General features: G+C 33.1%; 1 protein-coding gene across 1 annotated transcript in view; it reads right to left on the reverse strand.

The window, feature by feature from the left end:
* LOC132745748 (putative ferric-chelate reductase 1) overlaps nt 1-26,079 on the reverse strand; it is a 57,765-nt gene extending 31,686 nt beyond the window's left edge. The window contains exons 1-6 of the mRNA XM_060734718.1: nt 25,886-26,079; nt 13,323-13,468; nt 10,688-10,818; nt 10,327-10,495; nt 8,123-8,311; nt 705-809 (exon numbers count right to left, since the gene is read on the reverse strand). Coding sequence (XP_060590701.1) covers nt 705-809; nt 8,123-8,311; nt 10,327-10,495; nt 10,688-10,818; nt 13,323-13,468; nt 25,886-26,072 — 927 coding nt within the window. The 5' untranslated portion in view covers nt 26,073-26,079. The remainder of the gene's footprint in view (nt 1-704; nt 810-8,122; nt 8,312-10,326; nt 10,496-10,687; nt 10,819-13,322; nt 13,469-25,885) is intronic.
* Nucleotides 26,080-27,631: the final 1,552 nt, after the last annotated feature.

Here is a 27,631-nt window from a genome sequence, read left to right on the forward strand (position 1 = left end):
AATCTTGTTCAATTGCAAGATTTTGACCTTGTTATCAGTTTAACTTATGTTGACTGTTAAAAATTAAAGTAGGACAATTAGAGGAGTGGTGATCTAGTGGTTTATATGTTGTTTATATTTGAATTAGGGGAGTGGTGATCTAGTGGTTTATATGTTGTTTATATTTGAATTAGGGGAGTGGTGATCTAGTGGTTTATATGTTGTTTATATTTGAATTAGGGGAGTGGTGATCTAGTGGTTTATATGTTGTTTATATTTGAATTAGGGAAGTGGTGATCTAGTGGTTTATATGTTGTTTATATTTGAATTAGGGGAGTGGTGATCTAGTGGTTTATATGTTGTTTATATTTGAATTAGGGGAGTGGTGATCTAGTGGTTTATATGTTGTTTATATTTGAATTAGGGGAGTGGTGATCTAGTGGTTTATATGTTGTTTTGCTGTATTTATCACCATATCACCATATTTCATCTGTGTGACTAATGCGGTATTAAAGGGTTTATAATTTTTGCATAATTTGACTTATTTGGTTATTTACAGGGACTGAATGTGCCATTTGCAATGTGCTAAATTACTTTCTTTTTCACTTGACAATATTTTACTTTTTAATACATTTTCATAAAAATCAGCATGAATCAAAAGTCATGCTGCTTTAATCAATTATATAACTATAGTTGATAGTACACTATAAATAGCTACAACTTACATTGCCAGTTGACCTGGAATTTCTCCATTCCCCATCAGCATTATATGAGTTTTTCACATCAACGGCCCCATTGTTAGACACACACTCTGTAACACTAGTGTTACCCTGAAATATAACCGAAATATAAAATCAATCTAGCCCGTAATACTAGTGTTACCCTGAAATATAAAATCAATTTAGTGTGTAATACTAGTGTTAACCTGAAATATAACTGAAATATAAAATCAATCTAGCCCGTAATACTAGTGTTACCCTGAAATATAAAATCAATCTTTGTTTGTAATACTAGTGTTACCCTGAAATATAAAATCAATCTTGTGTGTAACACTAGTGTTACCCTGAAATATAAAATCAATCTTGTGTGTAACACTAGTGTTACCCTGAAATATAAAATCAATCTTGTGTGTAACACTAGTGTTACCCTAGAATATAAAATCAATCATGTGTGTAATACTAGTGTTACCCTGAAATATAAGACCGAAATATAAGACCAATCTTGTTTGATATAAATCAGTAATAATTAAATCTAAAACCATATCCTGTTCCAACAGGACTGGTGAAGGGCTAACGCAATTTCTAAAGATCACTGACAGTTAAGAATCAACTCTCCAGGATTACAGTTGTCAGAAGGTGTATTAATGGCAATTGATACAGGAGTACACTTATAAATTACATGTTAAAACAACTAGATGACCTTCAGAGTATCATCCCCTATTATGACTTAAGATGAGAGGAGGGCATAGTTATTTAAATGAGACAGACACAAATAATGACATTGAAATCCCTTAAAATCACCCTACCTGTGCATTTGATATTGCAAATTCAAAGTAATGGCATGCATGTATTATGCTCTTTTATTAAATAACTATATGTTATTAGTCCTATAAACAAGAGCACCGCTAGGCGGAGCATTATATGCCCGAAAGTGTTTTTTTTTAAGTAAGGATGAAGCATTTGTAAGACATGGGAATTCGCTGTTCATCCTATAAATTTTACAGCTGTAGGTTGATTAATACTTAAGTTATTAATAATGACCTTAACCTTTGACCTTGTGACCACAAAGTCAATAGGGGTCTTCTACCTTATATGGACAATCATCCTAAGAAGTTTGAATATTGTGGGCCAATTGGAACGTTAATATTGCTCTAGAAACTGTTTTCAGTATTAAGGTAAAAGTGACTTTGTGACCCCAAAATCAATAGGGGTCTTCTACCCAATATGGACAATCATCCTATGAAGTTTGAATATTGTGGGCAAAATGGTACTAACGTTATGCTCCGGAAACTGTTTTTGGTTTTAAGGTAATTGTGACCTTGACCTTTGACATAGTGACCCCAAAATCAATAGGGGTCTTTTGCCCAATATGGACAATCATCCTATGAAGTTTGAATATTGTGGGCCAAATGGAACTTAAGTTATGCTCCAGAAACTGTTTTCAGTTTTAAGGATATAGTAACCTTGACCCTTGACCTTTTGACCCCAAAATCAATAGGGGTCTTCTACCCAATGTGGACAATCGTCCTATGAAGTTTGAACACTGTGGGCCAAATTAAACTTAAGTTATGCTCCAGAAACTGTTTCCAATATCAAGGTTATAGTGTCCTTGACCTTTGACCTTGTGACCCCAAAATCAATAGGGGTCTTCTACCCAATATGGACAATCATCCTATGAAGTTTGAACATTGTGGGTCAATTGGAACTTAAGTTATGCTCAAGAAACTGTTTTCAGTATCAAGGTAATAGTGACCTTGACCTTTGACCTTGTGACCCCAAAATCAATTGAGGTCTTCTACCCAATATGGACAATCATCCTATGAAGTTTGAACATTGTGGGTCGAATGGAACTTAAGTTATGCTCCGGAAACTGTTTTCAGTTTTAAGGTCATAGTGACCTTGACCTTTGACTTTTTGACCCCAAAATCAAAAGGGGTCTTCTACCCAATATGGACAATCATCCTATGAAGTTTGAACATTGTGGGTCAATTGGAACGTAAGTTATTCTCCGGAAACTGTTTTCAGTATCAAGGTAATAGTGACCTTGACCTTTGACCTTGTGACCCCAAAATCAATTGGGGACTTCTACTCAATATGGACAACAATCCTATGAAGTTTGAACATTGTGGGTCGAATGGAACTTAAGTTATGCTCCGGAAACTGTTTTCAGTTTTAAGGTCATAGTGACCTTGACCTTTGACCTTTTGACCCCAAAATCAATAGGGGTCTTCTACCCAATATGGACAATCATCCTATGAAGTTTGAACATTGTGGGCCAAATGGAACTTAAGTTATGCTCCGGAAACCAAATTGCTAACGGACGGACGGACGTACGGACGGACGTACCAACTTTTGATATTTAAGAGGTAAGTCAGCTCATAAACTACACCTGGACCAAAGTCCATAAGCAAAATCAGCTCATAAAATCAAAAAAATAGCTCTTAATTTGAATTTTATGAGCTTTTGTTCTTTATTTAACTACGGAATGAAGCTCATAAATATCAAATGTTTGCTCGGACAGACGGACAGACAGACGGACGCCAGGGGGTATAACATAATATGCCCTTTCGGGCATATAAAAAGCACATGCCACATCCAATAACACGATGGCCTGCCTTAAAACATGGCCAATATCTATATCAATTTTTCGGCCCCGGGCTAAAAAGTGATATAGATATAAAGCCAGCATTTGAAGTAATTTGATTGGCTGATAAAGCAGGGCCAAATAATGATTTAGATTTCTGCAAGAAACTGGGAAATGGCAGCCATTTTGTTTTAACTTGGTCTATGTGTAGACGCCGACAGGTTGCATAAATGAAACAAAATATTCTCAGTTTCTAAACACTCACAATCTGACATTTAAATTGTTGTTCATGTACAATATAAATTACAAAATGTAGGTTTTCCATACAAACTGATAAAATGTAGGTTTTTTTTACAGTTGTTCTTTGTTATAATTAAAATATGTTAGAATTAAAATAAGAATAAATATCCGAGGATAAAATGTGAAATATTATAAGTTCATGTAGTTATTTAATACAAGAGCGATCAGTAATCACATATGTCGCCTCATGATGGCCAATTTTATGATTGGACAAGTTTTGTGACAGACGGACAGACAGACGGACAGTGCACAACTAGACTTGGTACTGATCATTCCTGTAAAGTTTGGATAAAATTGCACCAGTAGTTTATGAGGAGTAGTCCAGACAAGCTTTTGTGTATCTGGCAACACACAGAAAAAAACACCTTTTTATCAAAGGGCCATAACTCGGCCAAAAATCATTCAACCGGAAAACCTGTGCAATATGCGCAAGGACTTGAGCTACAGATCAATCCTGTAAAGTTTCATTGAAATTGCATTAGTGGTATAAGAGAAGTAGTCCGGACAAACTTTAAAAATAAAAATTATTAAAGGGCCATAACTCTGACAAAAATCATTGAACCGGAAAATGCTGACAATATGCACAACTAGACTTGGTACTGATCATTCCTGTAAAGTTTGGATGAAATTGCACCAGTAGTTTTTGAGGAGTAGTCCGGACAAGCTTTTGTGTATCTGGCAACACACAGAAAAAAACACCTTTTTATCAAAGGGCCATAACTCGGCCAAAAATCATTCAACTGGAAAACCTGTGCAATATGCGCAAGGACTTGAGCTACAGATCAATCCTGTAAAGTTTCATTGAAATTGCACTAGTGGTATAAGAGAGGTAGTCCGGACAAACTTTAAAAATAAAAATTATTAAAGGGCCATAACTCTGTCAAAAATCATTGAACCGGAAAATGCTGACAATATGCACAACTAGACTTGGTACTGATCATTCCTGTAAAATTTGGATTAAATTGCAGCAGTAGTTTTTGAGGTGTAGTCCGGACAAGCTTTTGTGTATCTGGCAACACACAGAAAAAAACACCTTTTTATCAAAGGGCCATAACTCGGCCAAAAATCATTCAACTGGAAAACCTGTGCAATATGTGCAAGGACTTGAGCTACAGATCAATCCTGTAAAGTTTCATTGAAATTGCACTAGTGGTATAAGAGAGGTAGTCCGGACAAACTTTAAAAATAAAAATTATTAAAGGGCCATAACTCTGTCAAAAATCATTGAACCGGAAAATCCTGACAATATGCACAACTAGACTTGATACTGATCATTCCTGTAAAGTTTGGATGAAATTGCACCAGTAGTTTATGAGGAGAAGTCCGGATAAGTTTTGTGATGGACAGACGGACAGACAGACGGACAGACAGACGATGGAGAAGTGATCCCTATATGTCGCCACTACTCCGTAGAGGCGACACAAAAATTGTCAATAAATAAGTGATTTGATATTGGCCCTGTTATTTGTCTTCGGGTCAGTCGTATTTCAGGCCCTCAGCCTTCGGCCTTAGGCCAATATGACTGCCCTCTGACAAATAACAGGGCCAATATCAAATCACTTATTTATTAACATATAATAAAGGACCAGATCTGTAAACTTCATAAAGACTACTGTATATCAAACTCCTTGAAGTCAGAATGACCACACCAATTACTGCTTACACCTTAATTTTGTTCCTTTGATCTACAAATTACCTGAAATTAACACTGGACAGTTTCAAATTCAAAGCACTTTGTCCGTTAAGCAAAACAAGAGCCGGGTGATGCTCCCCGAATAGGTTTTGGACACAGGAAAGTACACCTCTTGTAGTTTCAGAGTTATGTCCCTGGAAAAAGTTCGAAGTGCAATAATTCCAAAATTAGGAAAGGCAGAGTTACTGTTCTTTGCACTGCACTTCTAATCACTGTTATCTATCAACTTACAAAGTTTCTTGTTGATATCTCTTATGGTTTCCGAGTTATGTTCCGGACAACTTCAAAAAGTAAAAATAAACAAAGGGCAATAACTCCAGAATTAGAAAAAAAGAAAAGTTATGATTCTCGTGCACTGCACATCTACCCATTGAGATACATCTACCTAGAAAGTTTCATGTTGATATCTCTTGTAGTTTTACAGCTATGTCCAGTACAAGATTTTTCTTTAAGGGGAGATAATTCAAAAATGAGGCTTAACAGAGTTATGTTTTTTTGCACTGCACTTCTACTCAATGAGATCTATCTACCTACAATGTTTCATCTTGATATCTCTTATAATTTTAGAGTAATGTTCCGGACAAAGTTCACTGTTAAAATTAACTAGGGCAATAACTCCAAAATTAGGACAAAAAGAGTTATTGTTCCTATGCACTGCACATCTACCCATTGAGATCTATTCACCTACAAAGTTTCATGTTGATATCTCTTATAGTTTTAGAGTTATGCCCCGGACAAGATTTTTCTATAAGGGGAGATAATTCAAAAATGAGGCTTAACAGAGTTATGGTTCTTTTGCACTGCACTTCTACTCAATGAGATCTATCTACCTACAATGTTTCATCTTGATATCTCTTATAGTTTTAGAGTTATGTTCCGGACAAAGTTCAAAGTGTTGAAATTAACAAAGGGCAATAACACCAAAATTAGGACAAAAAGAGTTATTGTTCTTATGCACTGCACATCTACCCATTGAGATCTATTCACCTACAAAGTTTCATGTTGATATCTCTTATATTTAGAGTTATGGCCCGGACAAGATTTTTCTATAAAGGGAGATAATTCAAAAACCGGGCAAAATGGAGTTATGGTTCTTTGACACTGCACATCTACCCACTGAGATCTATTCACCTACAAAGTTTCATGTTGATATCTCTTATAGTTTTAGAGTTATGCCCCGGACAAGATTTTTCTATAAGGGGAGATAATTAAAAAATGACGCTAAACAGAGTTAGGTTCTTTTGCACTGCACATCTACTCAATGAGATCTATCTACCTACAATGTTTCATCTTGATATCTCTTATAGTTTTAGAGTTATGTTCCGGACAAAGTTCAAAGTGTTAATTAACAAAGGGCAATAACTCCAAAATTAGGACAAAAAGAGTTATTGTTCTTATGTACTGCACATCTACCCATTGAGATCTATTCACGTACAAAATTTCATGTTGATATCTCTTATAGTTTTAGAGTTATGCCCCAGACAAGATTTTTCTATAAGGGGAGATAATTCAAAAACCGGGCAAAATGGAGTTATGGTTCTTTGACACTGCACATCTACCCACTGAGATCTATTTACCTACAAAGTTTCATGTTGATATCTCTTATAGTTTTAGAGTTATGCCCCGGACAAGATTTTTCTATAAGGGGAGATAATTAAAAAATGACGCTTAACAGAGTTATGGTTCTTTTGCACTGCACATCTACTCAATGAGATCTATCTACCTACAATGTTTCATCTTGATATCTCTTATAGTTTTAGAGTTATGTTCCGGACAAAGTTCAAAGTGTTGAAATTAACATAGGGCAATAACTCCAAAATTAGGACAAAAAGAGTTATTGTTCTTACGCACTGCACATCTACCCATTGAGATCTATTCACCTACAAAGTTTCATATTGATATCTCTTATAGTTTTAGAGTTATGCCCCGGACAAGATTTTTCTATAAAGGGAGATAATTCAAAAACCGGGCAAAATAGAGTTATGGTTCTTTGACACTGCACTCCCCCTCAATGCCCTCTACCACTGTATGAAGTTTAAACAAATTATCTCCAAGGGTTTTCAAGTTATGCTCCGGACAAGAAAACGGACGGACAGACGGACGGAAGTTCTCACAGGACAGTAATTATGTGGCTACTCTATTGTTCTCTCTATTGTTCTTTTTAGCCACGCAAAAGAAAATAGCCACATAAAAGCATTACGGAATGAATGACATCAAAGAGAACCTATTGTCCCTCTAGCCACATAATTACTCTCCAGTGAGTGCGGACGGACAGACGGACAAGGAGCATAATAAAAGAGATTTTTAGTAACCGTTACACCGTTGAATATCTTAAATAGAATAATAATAGCAAACAGTGCAGACCATGATCAAAAGGCACAGACGGGTCACTAGAAGAATATGTATCTGTCAGCAGGCTTTAAAAGTAAATCCAGAGTAACAGTCATTTAAGGAACATTATGCCTCAGAAATGTATCTCCTTTAGAAAAAGCCTGCATTCATACGTTTTATAACATTTAAAATAATGATATGAGAGCATGTAAGCTGTTTTTTACCTGATGAAAGAAGTGACAAATGTGGAATTATTTGTCATAAAAGTAGAACAATGTAAACAAACTAGTATTTTGACTTCCATACAAAACACTTAATTGCTGTAAGAAAACTAATTGCTAAAATGCCAAAGAAGCAACAGATGGTTCAGGTAATTGGCCAAGGGGAAACTTATTTGAAATTATAACAATTGGACAACAAAAATAGAAAGCTTTTCAGAAAGAAAAGTTAAAGCATTTCTGGAGCATAATGGGCCTTTATTGGTTAAAATATGTTTTTATTTGTGAATATACAAACCATTTGAGCATCATCAGAGAAGCCTATTCCAATCCAGTAATTATTTGAAGTAGTTTTTCTCTTTAAGGTAAATTCTACATCATTCATCCCTGACGTTTTCCATGTCACAAGGTAATCGCAATTGGTGGAACACATCGCTGATGCTGGGAAACAGCCTATAGTCATATCACAGTCTGGATCCCGGTCAATCTGATAATAAATTTAAAAAATTAACTTAAATATGATGTAACACAGAAACAAGAGAGCCATGATGGCCCTGAAGTCGCTCACCTGTATATAGGCCCCCTGAGCGGGACCAGTTTAAACCCCAGGGTTTTTATTTGAACAAACTTGGTAGACACCCATTAGAAGATGTTTCATGCTAAACATCTAAGGTCTAGCTGGTCAAGTTTTTTCTTTATTCATATAGTTAAAAACAATGACACACCTGGGGCAGGGCCAGTTTTGACCCAAGGGCTTTTATTTGAACAATCTTTGTAGACACTTACTAGAAAATGTTTCATGCTTAATATCTAAACTCTAGCTATTCTGGTTTTCTCAAAGAAGATTTTTAAGTTTTTGCTATACACATATAAGGAAAATCAATGTCACCGGGGCAGGGCCAATTTTGACCCCAGGGCTTTTATCTGAACTAACTTGGTAGACACTCACTACAAGATGCTTCGTGCTTAATATCTAAACTCTAGCTATTTGAGTTTTTCAAAGATTTTTTAAGTTTTTGTGTTATACACATATAAGGAAAATGAATGACCCCCAGGGCGGGGCCAATTTTGATCCCAGGGCTTTAATTACAACAAACTTGGTAGACACTCATTAGAAGATGTTTCATGCTAAATATCTTAGCTCTAGCTCTTTTGGTTCTTTAAAAGAAGATTTTTTAAGTTTTTACTATATGCATATAGGGAAAATCAATGACCCCCTGGGGCGGGGCCAATTTTGACCCAAGGGCTTTTATTTGAACAAACTTTGTAGACACTCACTAGTAGATGTTTCATGCCAAATATCAAAGCTCTAGCTCTTTGGGTTTTTTAAAAGAAGATATTTAAAGTTTTTTCTTTCGGTTGCCATGGCAACCAGAGTTCTGCATGGAATTAAATTCTTTGAACAATTTTTAAAGGTGACACTAAAGGAACATTCCTGTGAAGTTTGGATGAAATTGGCTTGGTGGTTTATGAGGAGATGTCATTTAAAGTAAAAGTTTACGGACGGACGGACGCCGGACGGACGCGGGACGAAAAGCTCACCCTGCGCACAAAAGCTCACCCTGTCACTTTGTGACAGGTGAGCTAAAAACTAGAACAATATTTGCCTCCAGTGTAGAACCCCCTGTAGAACCCCCCTGACTACTTGATTCAGTATTTCAAAACTAATATCTCTCTGAAGCTTTTAGTTTAGTTAATGCTCATTTATTTAAGTTTTATTGACAATGTGTTGGAAGCTATAAGCTTATTAAACACTCTTGAACCAACCAGTACTAAGCAATGATTTCAAAGTTTCTTGCTCACAGAAACAACAACTTACTCCAGACAGGGTTCGAACCCACACAGGCAGCAATCCTTAGATACTAGTCCAACAAGTTAACCTGACTCAGCCATGCCGTCATTCTGACTAGAGCAGTTTAAAATTGTCTTAAAATTTATACTTTAAAAATAAAATATGTAACAAAATCTTCAGACATGAACATTATGGCATAAAAACTGCAAATATCTATCTACAAATTAAAAGGAATTTTATTTTTTTTGGACATAATTTTCTAGTTCATAATTGAAAATTTCCTAAGATGAACTTATAATTATGCCTATTACCGGTAAGTGAAATAAACTATATAAAATTACTGTATAAAATGTATACTTAATTATCCAGACAAATGTTTCATGCTCAATAAATCAAGAACTTGATATATCTATACAACTATATACCTTCAGATTGTGCACATCAAATTTGTAGCATTTTACTTTTAACATTAACTGTTTCAGGATATCAAAAGATAGTTTTGCTCTTGTGGTTTCACAGGTATGTCCCAGATAATGTTCAAAGTGTAAAAATGAAAAAAAAGGACAAAAACTAAAAAATATTGCAATGTAGAGTTACACTTCCTTTCCGCAGGGAAAGGATAAACATATTTTCAAAAGAAAATTCTAAACTTCAAGCAATTTGGCAAGTCTGTTACATGGACATCATAACAATGTTTTACTTTAGCGTACCTGACCAGTTGTTTGTGATTGTGTAGTTGTAGCTTTGCTACTGGATGAGGCAGTCGAGGCATCAGTCGAAGCATCAGTTGGGGAATTTGTTGGTTTTGCTTTATATTTCAACACCTGTCCTGCTACACCCTTCACCCAGTATATTGCTTTGGCTTGCACAACAGAAAACCTGATAATAGTATTTGATTTTAAGTTACTAAAAATAATATAACTTTAAAAAGAATCATACTCAGAACTGAAGTTTCATCTTTATAGTTACAAATAATTTGATTGTTTCTGAGGCATAATGTGCCTTTTAATTTGCTGTAAGTTTAACATCATAATTACAGAAATTCAGGAGGGTATGAGTTGAAGCACTTACACAAACACAATGTCTCCAACATCTGCAAGTGGAGCCTTCCAAGTAAATGTTACTTTAGTTTTATCAGAGGGTTCACCATGTGATATAACAACATTCTGAAAAAAAAAAGAAAAAAAGAAACATTTATTTATCTACTATATATCTACTATGCTTACAGTCACATGTAAAATACTCAAGCAAAAAAGCAAAACAAAATGAACTATAGTATCAATTTTCAAAAACACTGGCTTTTAAATCTAAAATTGAAATTAATATACAAATGTATTAATGAAATTTTATTTGAAAGTTTTTGCAATCTCATTAAAGGGACTCCACTGAGTTTTTTTGACATGATGGAACTGAAAATATTTTTTCCAGATAAATGTCCTTTGTGCAAAATTTCAGATTATTCGCACACTTTGTTTTTTTCCAGAATAATTATTCAAATTGTAAAAAATGACCCAAAATGAAAATATTTAAAGTATACAAAATTTTCTTAACTATCTTTGCTTTTTTTTTTATTTAAAGTGCCCCAGCTCATTCATGTAAGAAATTCAAATGTTATGTTTTTAGGTTTTTACACCTCAGTGGAGTCCCTTTAAAATCATATCCTAAGTAAACTGACGCTCAACTAACTTTCTCTAGTTAGATTAAAGGGTAAAGTAATGGAGCAAAAACGATTATCTGACTTTAATAGGATTGAAAAGTTTGTGAATAAAGATGTATGGGTAAAATGATTACAAATAGACTAACTACAGAATTAAGAATATTTGGATTTTTTCCTGCCAATGACCTCAGCAACAAATTTAACAAATTTTACAGTTACAGCTTAGAAAATAAGCGCAACAGGTTGACTAATCCATTGTGATGGGAAGTACAACATGAAGCAATAACATTTAAAGTTTGTACCTACAGATTTAAGTTGGGAAAAACCAGCCTTTGCTTCGGATAACAATTCTATTAATCTCTGCTTTTTACATAGAGGATATTGAATGAGTGTAAGTTCAATACTGAATTTATTGCACAAGTTGAATAAAATTATATTATGCGAGCCTCTGGCGAGCATAATATTATTTTCTTCAACGAGTGCAATAAATTCATTAATGAACTTACACGAATTTAATATTCTATTTATCACATACCAAAAATAATGATGGTTTAAAGTGAAATAAGAGTCACTTTTCATTGACGTGCCTATAGTATAACACTAATATTTAGCACGTCTTTAACTATGTTTGTATAACGCTAATGACGTCACAGCAAAATATATGCATGGCTGTGCAATACCATATTTACGGAGTTGCAAAATCGGCATGGGTGTATGATAAATACATATAACAAAAAATACATTTAACCCTTAACCTGTTGATAACAAAAGCTATTAGCAAGTTTGCCACCATGATATATTGAACATACATGCAGTCTGACTGTTGATAACAGGTGAATTTTTGTATTTTGATATTGAATTCCCTAAACTTTCAAACAAACTGTACCAAATGAAAAACAGGGTTAATCTATTACACAAAATTTGGGCAGAGTAAGTGTTAATAAATTTCTATACCAGGCATTAGGTTTAGAAAAAACACGAAATATTATCAATAGATGATCATTAGATTATGGCTTGCACTGTCAATGCTCGGCTGTTGAGGGAAACCAACTTTTATAAATATTCCTAGGTGAAAAGAGAGCATAACTCCAAATGCTAGCTTTCAGTATAATGTCCCTTGTTTTAAATCTGTTCTTTATCATGATTAACAAGTATTCCAAGTTACATGCTGGTACTTTTATAATTTAAAATCATTATACTTAACTAAGAAGGGTTTTTGTCACAAAAACATATGTCTCCCAAAACTATGTATGGTCACCCATGTAAAGTTTCATTGAAATCCCACCAGCTAGTAGCTTGACCTGTGAAAGTCGGACAAGATTTAGCTCTGATGGCCATTTTATGCAGCAAAGCGGAATGTGCGGGTGATGTGCACAACTAGGGATGGTACTGATCCTGTAAAGTTTGGTTGAAATCCCACCAGTAGTTTGACCTGTTAAGGCCAGACAATATTTTTCTATTTTTAGCTCTCAGGCAGCCATTTTGTGGAGCGAAGAGGAACGTGTCGGTGATGAGCACAACTAGGGATAGTACAGATCACTCCTGTAAAGTTTGGTTGAATTCCTACCGGTAGTTTGACTTGTGAAGGGCAGACAAGCTAAATGCGGATGGACACACAGCAAAGGCAACAAAAATATGTCTCCCAAAATATTTTGATAGACATAATAAGCAAAGGGAACATAACTGCAAACTTTAGCTTTCAGAATGATGCGCCTTGTGCTTTGTGCTTAATGATTGTTAACAAGTATTCCAAGTTACACGTTGATACCATTTATAGTTTTAAAATTATTATACTTCATAAGCTACTTTTAAACAAAAAAATCTAAGTTAAAATGGGGCATAACTCCAAAAATAGAGCTTCCAGAATAATACTTCTTGTCTTACAACTGCACTTTGTTGTGAAAAAAAAGTATACCAAATTTCTTAAAATGTTTGATAAATGGCTATATAAAAGTGTTGCATGGCAACAATGACAATGATGGAAACAATGATGATGCAGCCATCACAACGGCTTAACCTTTATCTTCTAAACCAACTCTGACGTCTTACCTTGCCGGAACCTTTATCTACGCATGGATTCTTTGTACCAGTAGGAAGTGAAGGTATTGATCCATATGTGGTGTACATATCCTTGCTTGGTCTTGCTTGTATCATAAAGCCTTTAAATATGTTACCTCCAGTAGCTTCAAGAGTAACTGTAATATAATACATAATAATTTTAGGGCTGTCATTTTAATGGAAAATTTTTAACGATACTGGGGTCCTACATATTACCGGACAAAATATGAAGTTTTTTATCTGTAACTTTTATTTCAAATAATAAAAAAGAATGGAATTTTACCCAAATAATTTTGGGTTTTTATTGCACATAAACATTCCTTTATCAAACATGAAATTAAACATTTGATCGTAGAAATTTGTCTTTAAAGTAGGTCATTATAAGAGGGAAAAAATCGTGTAAACAACTCAATTTACCGGACATTGTGTTTCAAAATGTTTTGAAGTCGTGAATTGAAATTAATTCTTAAATAACCAGCAAGGAAACTACCACTAGGTTAAGATAATTGAAAAACCCAGTATGTCACTAGAAATAGACACGGCAGCCATGCCTGTTATGAAGAGGCCAATATAATTATAGGGTGTAATTGAAATTAAAATTATTAACTCAATTAACGTATTGATCTTTTTTGATCCTTAAACGTATGAAACATTTAAATATTCAAATGGAATTCTGTTCTTCTGTTCTTTGTCATACAGTTTCCTTTTGGTCATCATATAACATGTTACAAAAGCCATAAAATCAGTTTTATTTACATTTCATGTAAAGTTTCCTCCCATTGGCGTAACCCGTTTCCTTATATGTTATTTAATTTGCACTGCTTTGTAAAAGACAGCTAAGACTAAATTTAAAATTACTTTTATCATTAAATCATGTTACGATTGTCTCCTGAGGTAACGTGGAAAAGAATTAAAAGTATAACATATCTAATAAAAACGTTAAGGGTCTCTGCGCAGAACAGATTATTCCCCCCCGCATGATCAGGTCATAAAATAACTAGTAAACAAAAGGGCATTTTAGTAGATAAAGAACTGAATCAACAATATTTACCTGAGAGTGGTTTTGTTGTTATTTACTTTTAAATAGAAAGTGTGTGTACAATTCAGAATGTATGACTTTTGAATCGAAGCAAAACGTAAAGCACTATACAGCAGTAATAGCTTTTGTCCGGTAAACTGATTGTCCGGTGAAATATGTAGGACCACAGTATATATCAACTGGATAGAATAGACAGCACAGTATTTTTTTAAATAATCTATTATATACATTTGGTCCACTGTGAGCCTTCATATTATAGAATAGAACATTATAATCGGCAGTGACGTAACATTCATACTTGTATAATGAAAGTTGAATTATATATCAACAATTTATCGATATATCAAATTAAAAAGGCCATTCCAGTGTAAATACATTTAGATATGTTATATTATAAACTGTTATCATGGTGTTATGCACGATTGTTAAAGTCATCACAAATATAAAATACTGGAAGAAAGTATGATATTTTTTATAATTTCTCACTGACCACGGAAAATTAAATTATTAGTGGTTCAAGATAGCCACAAAAATGGTAGATAAATGACTTCCGTCTCTGAAAAACAGAGAAATATTTTCACTGGACAGGAAAAGACGGATTTTAATTTGTATTGATATTCAAAATTGAAAAACAATATTAAATCAAATTGTGGATATTATGATATCTTGATATTCAAAGACAGCTCTAGTGACTTTCATTAATAAGGTGGTGTACTAGCCAAAATTTTTACATGTCAGTATTAACCCTTTACTGCAATAGCATATTGTGAAAAATGGCCGTTTTCATTGAAAAGCCTCCTGTTGCAAGTTCAAACTGCTATGAAACTATAAAAAATGCTTCAATACTGATCAAACTCTGCACAAATGATGACTTGGTCATAGCCTTTGTAATGGCATGTCTCAAAATCCCTATTTTGTGTTGTTTTTTTCCATCATAACTAATTTCAAAGTGCTGCATCTCAATGGATTAGGATAGAGTCAGAGGTTTTTCAGCGTCAAAAGTCCAAAATTTTCTTGGCAATAAGGGGGACTTCAAACCCACAAACAGAAGGGGGCACACCCCCCTCTGCCACTCCCTTGATGTACCTTACTGACAGGGAGCGGCGCCGCCAAAAAAGTGATCACTTTTTTCAACATTTCTCAGAACAGTGTTTGGGGCCTACATTATAAGGGCTTTTTTTTCCACTATTTGAGGCCTCAAAAGGGGGGGGGGTGTGAAAAGCCATCTAAACTGCCTATAATGCGGTTAAAGGTTAAGTTATCTAGGTATTGTTGGATGCATGGGTTCAAACCAGGATCAAGCCTTGAGCAAGCAACTTTACACTCATTGCTTAGTATTGGTTGGTTCCAGTGAGGAACAGATTCTAAAATGCATCTATAAGCTTATAGTTTCCTAAACAATCAAACTGAAATATATTGTATATAAACTACTGTAATTAATACAGAAGATTCACCCCAGCTATGAATATGGAATAGTCAATTATTAAACTTTAAGCTGTTCCTGAATTGAACTTACCCGGGTGTAGATTTTCCAGGGTAAGCCTGGAACAGAGGCTGGTAAACCCTGGAAAACTATGGAAAAGCATGGAATTTCATGGAAATTCATGGAAAATTGGTATTTTTTCCATGCTATGTGGACTTTTTTGTCCAGCCATTTCCAGCATTGCTGGAATAGGCTGGAAATTGGCTGGACATTTGTGGTTAAAGCCTGGAAAACCATGGACTTTACTTCCATGTAGCATGGAAAGTGGAACTTAGATTTTTTTGATGCTGGAAATGTGTTAAACTTTCTCTAAGTATGCTGGAAAAAACTTGTAAAAATTACAAGAAATCTTACTTTATATATTCAGCACAATATTGTAAATTTACGAAGAAAATATACAATCATCATTTATTTTAATGCAAGTTACTGTAAATGATTTGAAATTTGACACTTTATACTTTTTATGTAGTTGAAAAAGGGTATCTCAGAAAAAATGTCTTATAATGCTAAAGACATAAAATTAATGAATTGATTGTTCAAAATACATATTATTATTTAAATAAATCTACATGAAGTTATGTACAATGAAATAATATCCATTTAATTACAGGCTTTAAGTTTAACTATAAATTAATTAAAGTCTGTGATTAAATCATTCAGACACTATAATAATCAAGATGGGATTGCATTGCTTGCCATTTTTAAATTGTAAGAATTCATGTTTTTGGATAACAATAAATAAATAAACAAAACAATAACAGTGCATGAAAGAATCTCATATATATTCTATATTAAATTGACCAGAATATGTAGGAAAATAAATACTACATCCACGGAGATTTTACGCTACACAGATCAGAGCTCTGATAAAACTCATTGACCAGCATTTTCTAACCATCTGTGCATGACTAATTTACTCCACTGGTCATTTCAGATCAGGCTGTTCCATGTGATTATTTTGGGGAGAGATAACATTATATTAATTTCATATGAAGAATGTGTTCTAGAAGGACTAATTGCAATCTTTTTTTGTACAAAAATTTGTAATGATCTTTAAAATCTATATATCTATTAGCTATTTGATATTTTCTTTTAAGCTCAAAGAATAAAAGTTAAAATGATGAGCAGATTAACCCTGCTTTACATAATGATAGACCTGTCCAGTAACTGTTGTAAATTTTGAATTCTAAGATATCTGGGTCAGAAAGAGTGCATATTACAGAGGATGTACTTGATATTATAGCAGTTTTGGAGATATTGTTTTGTTTAAGACTTTAAAGTGTTTAAGTACATGTATTGGTATGATAACAATTAGAATCACCTGGGACAAAGAGATATACAACAGAATCAGGTATTTATAAACCTTAAGTTACATCAATGCAGAAACAGGTTATATATCAAACTATTAACATTTGTAACAATTATAGAGATCAAGGTTGTTTTTATATTTTCAACTTCATGCATTTGTTTTTTCTGATAATTGTTTTTAATCTATACATGTATAATATGTAAAATATAAATTATTCAATGATTTCTTTATAATGTATATTGTTAAAATGACAATTGTTAGTAGATCTTTTTCATTTCCTACAAATAAAACAAATTAAATCAGTGAATTTGATTAAATAGGACTAAATGGTACAATCAGTAGTTTTGTACAGCTGAACAGGGTCATCATATTCATTTGTTATATTTACATGTATGTGTTGTGTTTTCAATGTAACAATCTAAAATAACATTTTACATTATACAATTACATAACTTGCAGGCTGGGACATAAGTGTTGACTGTGAGAATTACCAACAGTGTTTAATAATGATGTGCAGTATTAATCCTGAAAAGGTATATTTTTAAATCTCAATACGTGTACTTTTTTATTCCATGTCTTTTCTTGAAAAAATACATACTGGGTGATAAATATTGTCACAAATTTACTTAATTCTTATACATGTACAGAGAAATTCTTAAACACTTGTGCACTTTGAAATAAGATATACTGCATTGCTTTAGTATTTTTGAATATGCATAAGCATAGTTAATATTTAATAGTTAATACATTTGAAACATTAGATTTGATGTTATTAAAAGATACGAAATATAACTGCATAATATTTATATGCAATAAAACATAAGTCATTACCACATCTGTGTTAAATTAATTATGAATTTTATCTTTAAAGGTGAGCACAACCACAAGAAGTTCTAGGAAACACAGGCAGAGGACTGAAAATGGACATCAATAAAAGAAATAGTAATTTAAATAATCAGAAACACTTGAAACAAATTTAAGATTAAAACAGTTTCTCATTGACAGATTAAGAGCAAAATAATTGCTAAAATTTATAAGACAACCAGAACCTAGCTACCAAACCTGCAGCTAGGAAAAAAAAAACTGTTTGTGCTATAGTGAATGTAGAATGTTCTATTCTGTATTTGGACTAAAGGATATGTATTAAATTTTGTGAAAGAAATATGTGATCATGTTAAACTTATAAAAATTCCACCCCAAATATTCCTGTGCTGAATTCCGTCAGAGAATTTTAAGAACATTCAGGGATGCTGGAATTAGGCTGGATTTTTTTCCATGTTATTCCATCAAGGCTGGACTATTTACCATGGTAAAAAGTCCAGCCTCTATGGTTGGCAGTCACATGGAATACCCTGGAAAAAAATCCATACTTTTGTTCCAATACTCCATGTACATGGAAAAGCATGGAATAAAGTCCATGCTTTTCCATGGAAAACATGGAAAATATTCCATGCAGCATGGAAAATGTTCCCTGTTTTTCCAGCCCATTTTTTCTCAGCTTTAGGCTGGAAAAGGCTGGAAAATTTTGTTCCAATACTCCAGCCTCTTATTTTCCATGGAAATCCCTGGAAAAGCATGGACTTTTTACACCCGGGTATGTTTGAAAATATGGAAGAAGAAATAAGTATGTATTGTTTAAACCAAGGGTGGGGGATTCACCAGTGCCTGCTGATAGATACATTTGAAGTTACTTGGTGACTTGTTACTGCTTAACAGTTAAAACTCTACTTAAAATAGCATCTGCAACTTAAATAATAGAGACAATCTATTTAGTTACAACTTTTTGAGAACTGACCATAAAGGCAATGGAAACAACATAATTTCTCAAAAATATTTCAATAGATAAACCTTTATAATACCCTTTAAACAACAATGTAATCCAATTTTAATTTATCAAATGAGCCGCGTCACAACAAAACCAACATAATGGGTTTGCGACCAGCATGGATCCAGACCAGCCTGCGCATCCGCGCAGTCTGATCAGGATCCATGCTGTTCGCTATCAGCTTCTCTACTTGTAATAGGGTTTTTAAGCAAACAGCATGGAATCTGAGTTCACAGAATGGGCGAGAGGAGATCAGGCAAAATAAGACCAATAGTTGCAAAGTTTAATTTATTCAAGGAGCGGGAATTTGTCAGAAAGGCGGGGAGCTCACTTAAAAACACAAGGTATTTCATTCATGAACAGTTCCCAAAGGAGGTTTCAGAAAAGCGGAGGAATCTTATTCCTAAGATGAAAGAGGCACGAAGCAAGGGATCCAGGGCATGGCTATCCTATGACACTCTTTTTATAGATGGGAGGCCATACAGGGAGGAAGAGAAATAGGGATTTGCAGGGGATGAACTCAGTATTATTTCCTGGAATGTCAATGGACTGTCTAACGAAAAGAAAAGTAATAATGACTTTCTCAATATTATGAAAAATTATAGTATTGTTTTTCTGTATGAAACCTGGTCAAATGTAAATAGTATTATCGATTTAAGTGGTTTTGAAAACTTTAATTTTTATCGAAAATTTCAGCATCGAAACGCAAAGAGATCTAGCGGCGGTGTTGCAATATTTTTTTTAAATCTCATTTGAATAATGGTATAGAAATAGTGCGGAATCATTACGATACGGTATTTTGGCTTAAATTAGATAAATCTTTTTTTCAATTTTGATACAGATGTTTATATTTGTGCATTATATTCATGGTGTGATGAATCACCAGCATACACTGTTCATGACATAGATCTGTTTGATATTATACAACAAGATATATCTGATTTTGATTCTGTTGGAGAAATATATTTAATTGGTGACTGGAATAGCCGTGTTGGCACTAGAAATGATTTTATTGCATGTGATACTGTAAATAATGATATAGATTTTGTTGATTATGTTCCAGACGAATCCCTAGTTCGGGCCTCACGTGATAATGTATGCAATTCGTTCGGTATGCGTCTGCTCGATATTTGTAAAAGCTCGGACCTTCGTATAGTTAACAGTCGATTATATCATGATCACATGATCGGTAATTACACGTAAATCTCGAGGCTAGGGTCGTCTGTTATTGATTATTTACTGACAAAACAGTGTTATTTTTCTAAAATAAGCTCTTTTAAGGTTCATGATTTTAATGAATTTAGTGATCATTCACCTTTATCTTTTAACTTATATTGTAATATAGATATAAAAGAAAGTCAACCGGAGAATGTAAATTCTGTGTACTATAATTAAGTGGGCAGACGATTTAAGAAATAATTTTAGATCGAGGCTCATTTCCAAGTTGCCAGAATTTAATAGTTTAACAAATCATGTTGACTCTAATTGTAGTGAATCGATTGACCTTATGTTAAAGAAGTTCACATCTATTTTGCATGATGTAGCTGATCCATTGTTTCGTAAAGAAATTAATGTTAAGAAAAGGGTTTCATTTAACGGTAGTAGCGTTACATAAGATCAGCCTTGGTTTGACCACGAGTGTGATCGCTCGAGACATTTATACAAGAATGCGTTGTCTGCTTTTAACCGTTTTAATTCTGATATAAATAGGAAACAGTTATATTTGTACAAGAAAAGATATAAAACTATTGTTAAGAAAAAACGTAGAATGTATAAATTTAAACATGTGAGAGAAATAGAAAAATTAAGATTTTCTAAACCAAAAGAATTTTGGAAGTTTTTCAAAAATAAAAGTAATGTTAAACATAATCTATCACTTGATGATTTTTTCAAATATTTTTCCGAATTAGGAAACGACATTTTTCAGACTACTGATGAGGAATCTGAGTATTTTTCAAATACGCATGATTTTTATGATAATGATAACGGTGATATTTTGTTAGATCAACCAATAACTGTAAATGAAATTATAAATGCTGTAAAATCACTTGAAAGAGGCAAGGCTTGTGGTAACGATTTCCTTTTAAATGAATATTTCATTGAATCAATTGATATTTTATCATCTCATTTATGTGATAGTTTTAATTGTATACTTGACAGTGGGCATTTTCCAGATAGTTGGACAGAAGGGGTTATTATTCCTCTTCATAAAAAGGGGGATCAAAATAATGTAAATAACTACCGAGGCATAACTTTAGTTAGCTGTTTTTCAAAAATTTTCACGTCCATTATCAATAAAAGAATTACAAACTATTGTGAGGAAAATTGCATACTGTCAGACGCACAGTTTGGTTTTAGGAAAGGAAAGTCAACTATTGATGCTTTATTTGTTTTATCTTCTATTGTTCAAAATTATGTTAACCATAACAAACGTTTATATTGTGTATTTGTTGATTTTAAAAAAGCTTTTGATTGTGTGTATCGGAAAGCATTGTGGTTTAAATTGCATAATCTAGGTATGAAGGGTAAATTATTGCGTATTGTTAGGGATATGTATCAAAAGGTTAAATCATGTGTAAAGGTATGTAATACCTATTCAGATTTCTTTGAATATGCTGTAGGTTTAAGACAAGGGGAGGTAATTTCCCCGGTTTTATTTTCTCTTTTTATAGACGATTTTGACTTTTTTTACAACAAGACGTCAACTGTGGTTTAGAAATTAATGAAATTCTACTGATTTTAATGTTATTTGCAGATGATATGGCTATACTTGGAAATTCACCAGATGAAATATGTAAAAGTTTAAATTTATTATGTGAATATTGTGATAGATGGGGCCTTGAAGTTAACATTGATAAAACAAAAGTTATGGTTTTTAGAAAAAGAGGAGGGTTATTGCCTTCCGAGGAATTTTTTTACAAAGACCATAAGTTACATGTTGTAAATGATTTTAACTATTTAGGAACTGTTTTCAATTATACAGGTAATTTTGCACTCAATCAAGAACAACTCGTTGGCAAAGCATTGAAAGCTCTTAATGTGTTGTTAATAAAATGTAATAAATATAGACTGAAACCCAAATTGCTTTGTCAACTATTTGATTCATTTGTAGGTTCAATATTAAATGCGTCTGAAATTTGGGGCTACGGCAAATCTAAAGAAATAGAAGGGGTACATTTGAAATTTTGTAAAAAGATATTAAATGTTAATATAAGAACGTCTAATGCAGCTGTATATGGGGAGTTAGCACGTTATCCATTATATATATTAAGACATGTTAAAATTCTGAAATTCTGGTTTCGAATTATTAAAACAGATAACGTTATTCTTAAGGAAGTTTATAATATAAGTCTAAATGATTGTAATAACAGTAAAACAAACTGGGTAACAAAAGTTAAGAAATTGTTAAACGAAAATGGTTTTAATTATATCTGGAATAACCCAGAATCTGTTGATGTAAATCTATTTATACCTATGTTTAAACAGAGGCTTATAGACATTTTTGTCCAAACCTGGCATGTTGATAAGGAAAACAATAACGTTTTAGATTTGTATACAAATATTAAACACAATTTTACATATGAACTGTACTTAGACATTTTGCCAAGCAATTTGAGATTTTTTATTAGTAAAATCAGAATGTCTTCTCATCCATTACTTATTCATACTGGCAGGTTTGGAAATAATAGGTTACCTAGGAATGAACGTTATTGCGTTTATTGTAGCATGCACGATCTAGAAGATGAATATCATTTTATTATCATTTGTCCATGTTATGTTGAGCTTAGAAAAACATATATTAAACCTTATTACTACGTTAGACCTAGCGTTCATAAGTTTTTAGATCTTTTAAATTCAACAAACAAGTTACTTTTGAAAAATCTAGCTTTGTATATTAAAAATGCATTATCTCTTAGAACTACATTTACTTACAATTAATTGTAGTTCATCCTCATAATTATGATAATTGATATGAAATGTAAATATGTTATTTCACTGTGACAATTATGCATATTGTATATATTTGTATATGTGATGATGTACTTATTGTACAAGTCATGAATAAAATTGTTGTTCTGTTCTGTTCTAATTATAAGATTACACAAAGAATTTTGCCACAACATTCTGTTAACAAAAGAGCACATGTCATTGTTTGTGGTTAAATCTATTGTTATTCAAATAAAAGGTCAGAGTTGGGATCTATCAATTAACCCATTGCTTCATGAGCATTTTGTGAAAAATGGCTGTTTTCATTGAAAAGTCTCCCGTTACAAGTTCAAATTGCTATAATACTATAAAAACTGCTTCAACACTAATCAAACTTGGCACAAATGTTGACTGGACCATTGCCCTTGAAACAACATGCTCAGGCTTAAATTTTCTGTTACCATGGCAACGAGGGGACATCTCAAAATTGCCAAAAATCACTATTTTGCGTTGATTTTTTCCATCAAAATTGATTTCAAAGTGCTGCAACTTTTCAATGGATTGAGATAGAGTCAAATGCTTTTCAGCGTTGGTTACACGTTACCTTATGATCAATCTGGGTCATTTACAGCCTCTCACAAGTTCAAAATTTTCTTGGCGATGAGGGGACTCTGCCCCCTTCAAACCCCCAAACAGAAGGGGCACATCCCCCTTCTGGCAACCCCCTGATGTATCTTTTGGTTGGGGGGCCGCGCCGAAAAAGAGGTCACTTTTTTAATAACATTTCTCAAACAAAAAACAAGTGTTTGGGGCCTAAATAAGGCGTTTTTTCATCATTTGAGACAACAAAAAGGGGGGGGGGGGGTGAAAAAGGCGTTAAAAGGCGTGTTATATGAAGTAATGGGTTAACTATTGCCTGAGTGATTGATAGAAATACAAGAGCCTGGACAATATACAAAGTGTAGGTTAAAAAAGGGCCAATATGCTTTCAAAATCCATCTTAGAATTATGGGCCTTGAACCTCTTAATGATCAACATTATTTTTTGTCCAATCACATTGCAGTATTTTTCAAATTTCTGCTTAGTCTAACTTTGGTTAATGTGTACTAACTAAATAAAATTCACTTAATCTGTCGTCTAACCGCAGTCTAACAAATTTCAATAATGCATTATATTAGGGAGGAGTTAGAGGTATGGTTTGCACTCTGAATTGTAAATTATCTAGGTTTTCAAAACAATGCTAACGTTACTTTTTAAAGGTCAGGTGTTTGATACAATCAAAGTTATTACACAGATAATACATGTGGGGCACGCAGAGACAATGATTACATAGTAACTTTTTTATATCCTTTTAACTCTAAGAAAAATGTCTGTTATAAATTGCTGACTGTTTTAAACTCTATATTTTCCAAATTCAGTTGATAGGAATGAACTGCATTAACAATCCTTGATATTCAAAGAATACAATGTTTACATTTTTTGGCTGGAAAACTCATTGTACATGGACCTGTAAACCTAAATTGACAATCAGAAAAATGAAAAAGTGAACTGTTTTTCAAATGAGCAAATCATGGATTTTAACCGAATTTGTATCAATTTATAATCTCTAATGTATTTTTCTCACATTTTCTCGCTTGACCAATTATTTTTGTTAATACATATTATTAAACACTAACCTATACTTAGACATTGTCCTCTTAGATAACTGTGAGAAGTTTCAACTTGAAAGCCCAGTTCAGTCTAGTTTTGAGATACCAATATGAACCACAGTGAGGCATAGACACCTGGGTGAGTACAATAGCTATTCTTCAAATATTCAGGCTAATAAAAATATGCTATATTAAATTGACTGAGGGAAAAGTATTGTATGAAAAATACACCAACATTATAACTGTCATAAAGTGGTGAAGATGAGTATTTTTTATGTTTTTCAAATCCTAATCACAGTGGTATCAATTGTGAGACTATATAAATTGTATTTTAATATTTTTTTTACATTATTATTATAATCATAAATGATTTTTCAATGAATAACGTTTATCTGAGAAGTTTATCATCGGTGACGTATGTTACAGGTATTTATTTCACTCTGCACTGGCATCCATGCCACTGTGCTGCCTGTACATTGTCTACATTCTTCTCTATTCAGTCAATACATATTAATTTTTTCAAATTAAGGCTAAAATGATGAATAATTGTGTCCAAATTGAAAAATTGACAAGATAATTGGCATTATCTGGCTGAGGTAACTGTTAACGAAATGATGAATGCTAATTGTGATAAAAGAATATGTACAGTCCAGCCAGCTAGTATATTAATTTATGCAGTTATATTATAAAGACCACTGTCACAAGTTTACTCCTATAATCAAACATGCTTAAGGTAGCGCTGCATAGATGGTATAAAGTTACTATTGAGTCTGCCATTCAGGTATGCCAGCAACCAGTGTTAGATTTTTATAATCAAAGTACTGAGGGTGCTGGGAGAAGATCAGATCATTACATAATGTATTATCATGGTTGCAGAATTGATGTAATACATAAAATATGTAATTTCAAATCTATACAACCATGACTGTCTGTTTGTTGTTTCATGGTTTTAAATGATCAAATAAAAAAATCCACCTACTTTAATTTTTTCCTGTTGATTTTATTATCCCCAAAATTTATAAAATATGAAAAACAAGATCAACAAGGAAAGGCGGCGTTCAATGAACGCAACCCCCATATGACCCAGCAACAAGAACCAACGGCAAGGAGCCCAGGCGGACCCCAAACACAAAAAGGACAGGGCAACGACACGTTAATCAATAAATGATAAACAATCTGTAACCGACTAGGAATCCAAAGAAAACAGCTGACAGTCCCAAAATTGAAGCAGGGCATGCAAGCCCGTTCAAATTCAGGATAAATACTCATGGAGATATATTTTTTTTCAATTTTCAGGGAGATAACTGATTTAAATTTAATACCTTGAATATTTTCACCCTCAGAGTAGGTTGTCTTCCCTTGAGGAAATACAATTTGGTATGGGGGTGCTGAAGACTGGCTTGATCCTCCGTGTCCAGGGGTCATGCTGTCGCAAGCATTTGATGGAGGCCCAGCAGAATAAGTCAAAACTGAGGGAACCAGCACTAATATACAGATGTAAATTGACATTTTCAGTCTGAAAAGAAAAAAGAATTGTAGTCATTATTTCTCATCACATGTATTCATTATGTTGTGAATAATAATTAATAACAATTATTATGGAGCTAGCATCACATTTAATGAGCTCTTAATATTAATTTGATTCCTCATTAATTCCTGGTAAATTTTCTAAAATTTATAATCATTTTAACTCATTTTTATATTTCAAACATAGTTCATCAGCTACTATATTTTAAAGATCTTTTAAATAAAAATATCTCTTCCAGTCCTAGGTCAGTTTCACTTAGATATAATATTAGGTAGCATGAAACAAATTTGTTTATATAGTAGAAAAAATTCTTTTGTAATTAACTAAATCCTCAAGAATTTGCCAGTCTGTACATCCATATAGGGCACATCATATTGAATGGTTGAACATCCGTTTTTATCATACAATCAAGTACAATACAATCGTAGATCAACATAGTGCAATAAGATTTCCAAAATTGTATGATGCGTAAATCAAAATTGTTCAATAAAATGATATAAATTGTACAAAGGTAGATCAATATCATGCAATAAGATTTCCAAAACTGTACGATGCGTAGATCAAAATCGTGTAATAAATTTTCAAAAATTGTACAATGCATATATAGATCAAAATCGTGCAATAAGATTTCAAAAATTGTACAATGCGTAAATCAAAATCGTGCAATAAGATTTCAAAAATTGTACAATGCATAAATCAAAATCGTGCAATAAGATTTCAAAAATTGTACAATGCGTAAATCAAAATCGTGCAATAAGATTTCAAAAATTGTTACAATGCATAAATCAAAATCGTGCAATAAGATGTTCAAATATTGTACAATGCATAAATCAAAATCGTGCAATTAAGATGTCAAAAATTGTACAATGCATAAATCAAAATCGTGCAATAAGATTCCAAAATTGTAAATGCGTAAATCAAAATCATGCAATAAGATGTCAAAAATTGTACAATGCGTAAATCAAAATCGTGCAATAAGATGTCAAAAAATTGTACAATGCATAAATCAAAATCGTGCATTAAGATTTCCAAAACTGTACGTAGATCAAAATCGTGCAATAAAATTTCTAAAATTGTACAATCGTTGATGTCAGATGGCTCTAGGCTCTGTACAGTTAATTGTTGGCTGACAGAATTTCATTTATCATTCTTTACAAGAGCGATCAGTAATCACATGTGTCGCCTCATAATCGCCAATTTCATGTTGGGACAAATTTTGTGACAGACGGACAGACAGACGGACAGTGCACAACTAGACTAAGTACTGATCAATCATGTAAATCATTGGATAAAATTGCACCAGTAGCTTATGAGGAGTAGTCCGGACAAGCTTTTGCGTATCTGGCAACAACACACAGAAAAAAACACCTTTTTATCAAAGGGCCATAACTCGGCCAAAAATCATTCAACCGGAAAACCCGTGCATTATGCGCAAGGACTTGAGCTACAGATCAATCCTGTAAAGTTTCATTGAAATTGCATAAGTGGTATAAGAGAAGTAGTCTGGACAAACTTTAAAAATAAAAAATTATTAAAGGGC

Source organism: Ruditapes philippinarum, unplaced genomic scaffold, assembly GCF_026571515.1.
Source record: "Ruditapes philippinarum isolate M1 unplaced genomic scaffold, ASM2657151v2 ctg895_1_1_1_1, whole genome shotgun sequence".
Lineage (NCBI taxonomy): Eukaryota > Metazoa > Mollusca > Bivalvia > Venerida > Veneridae > Ruditapes > Ruditapes philippinarum.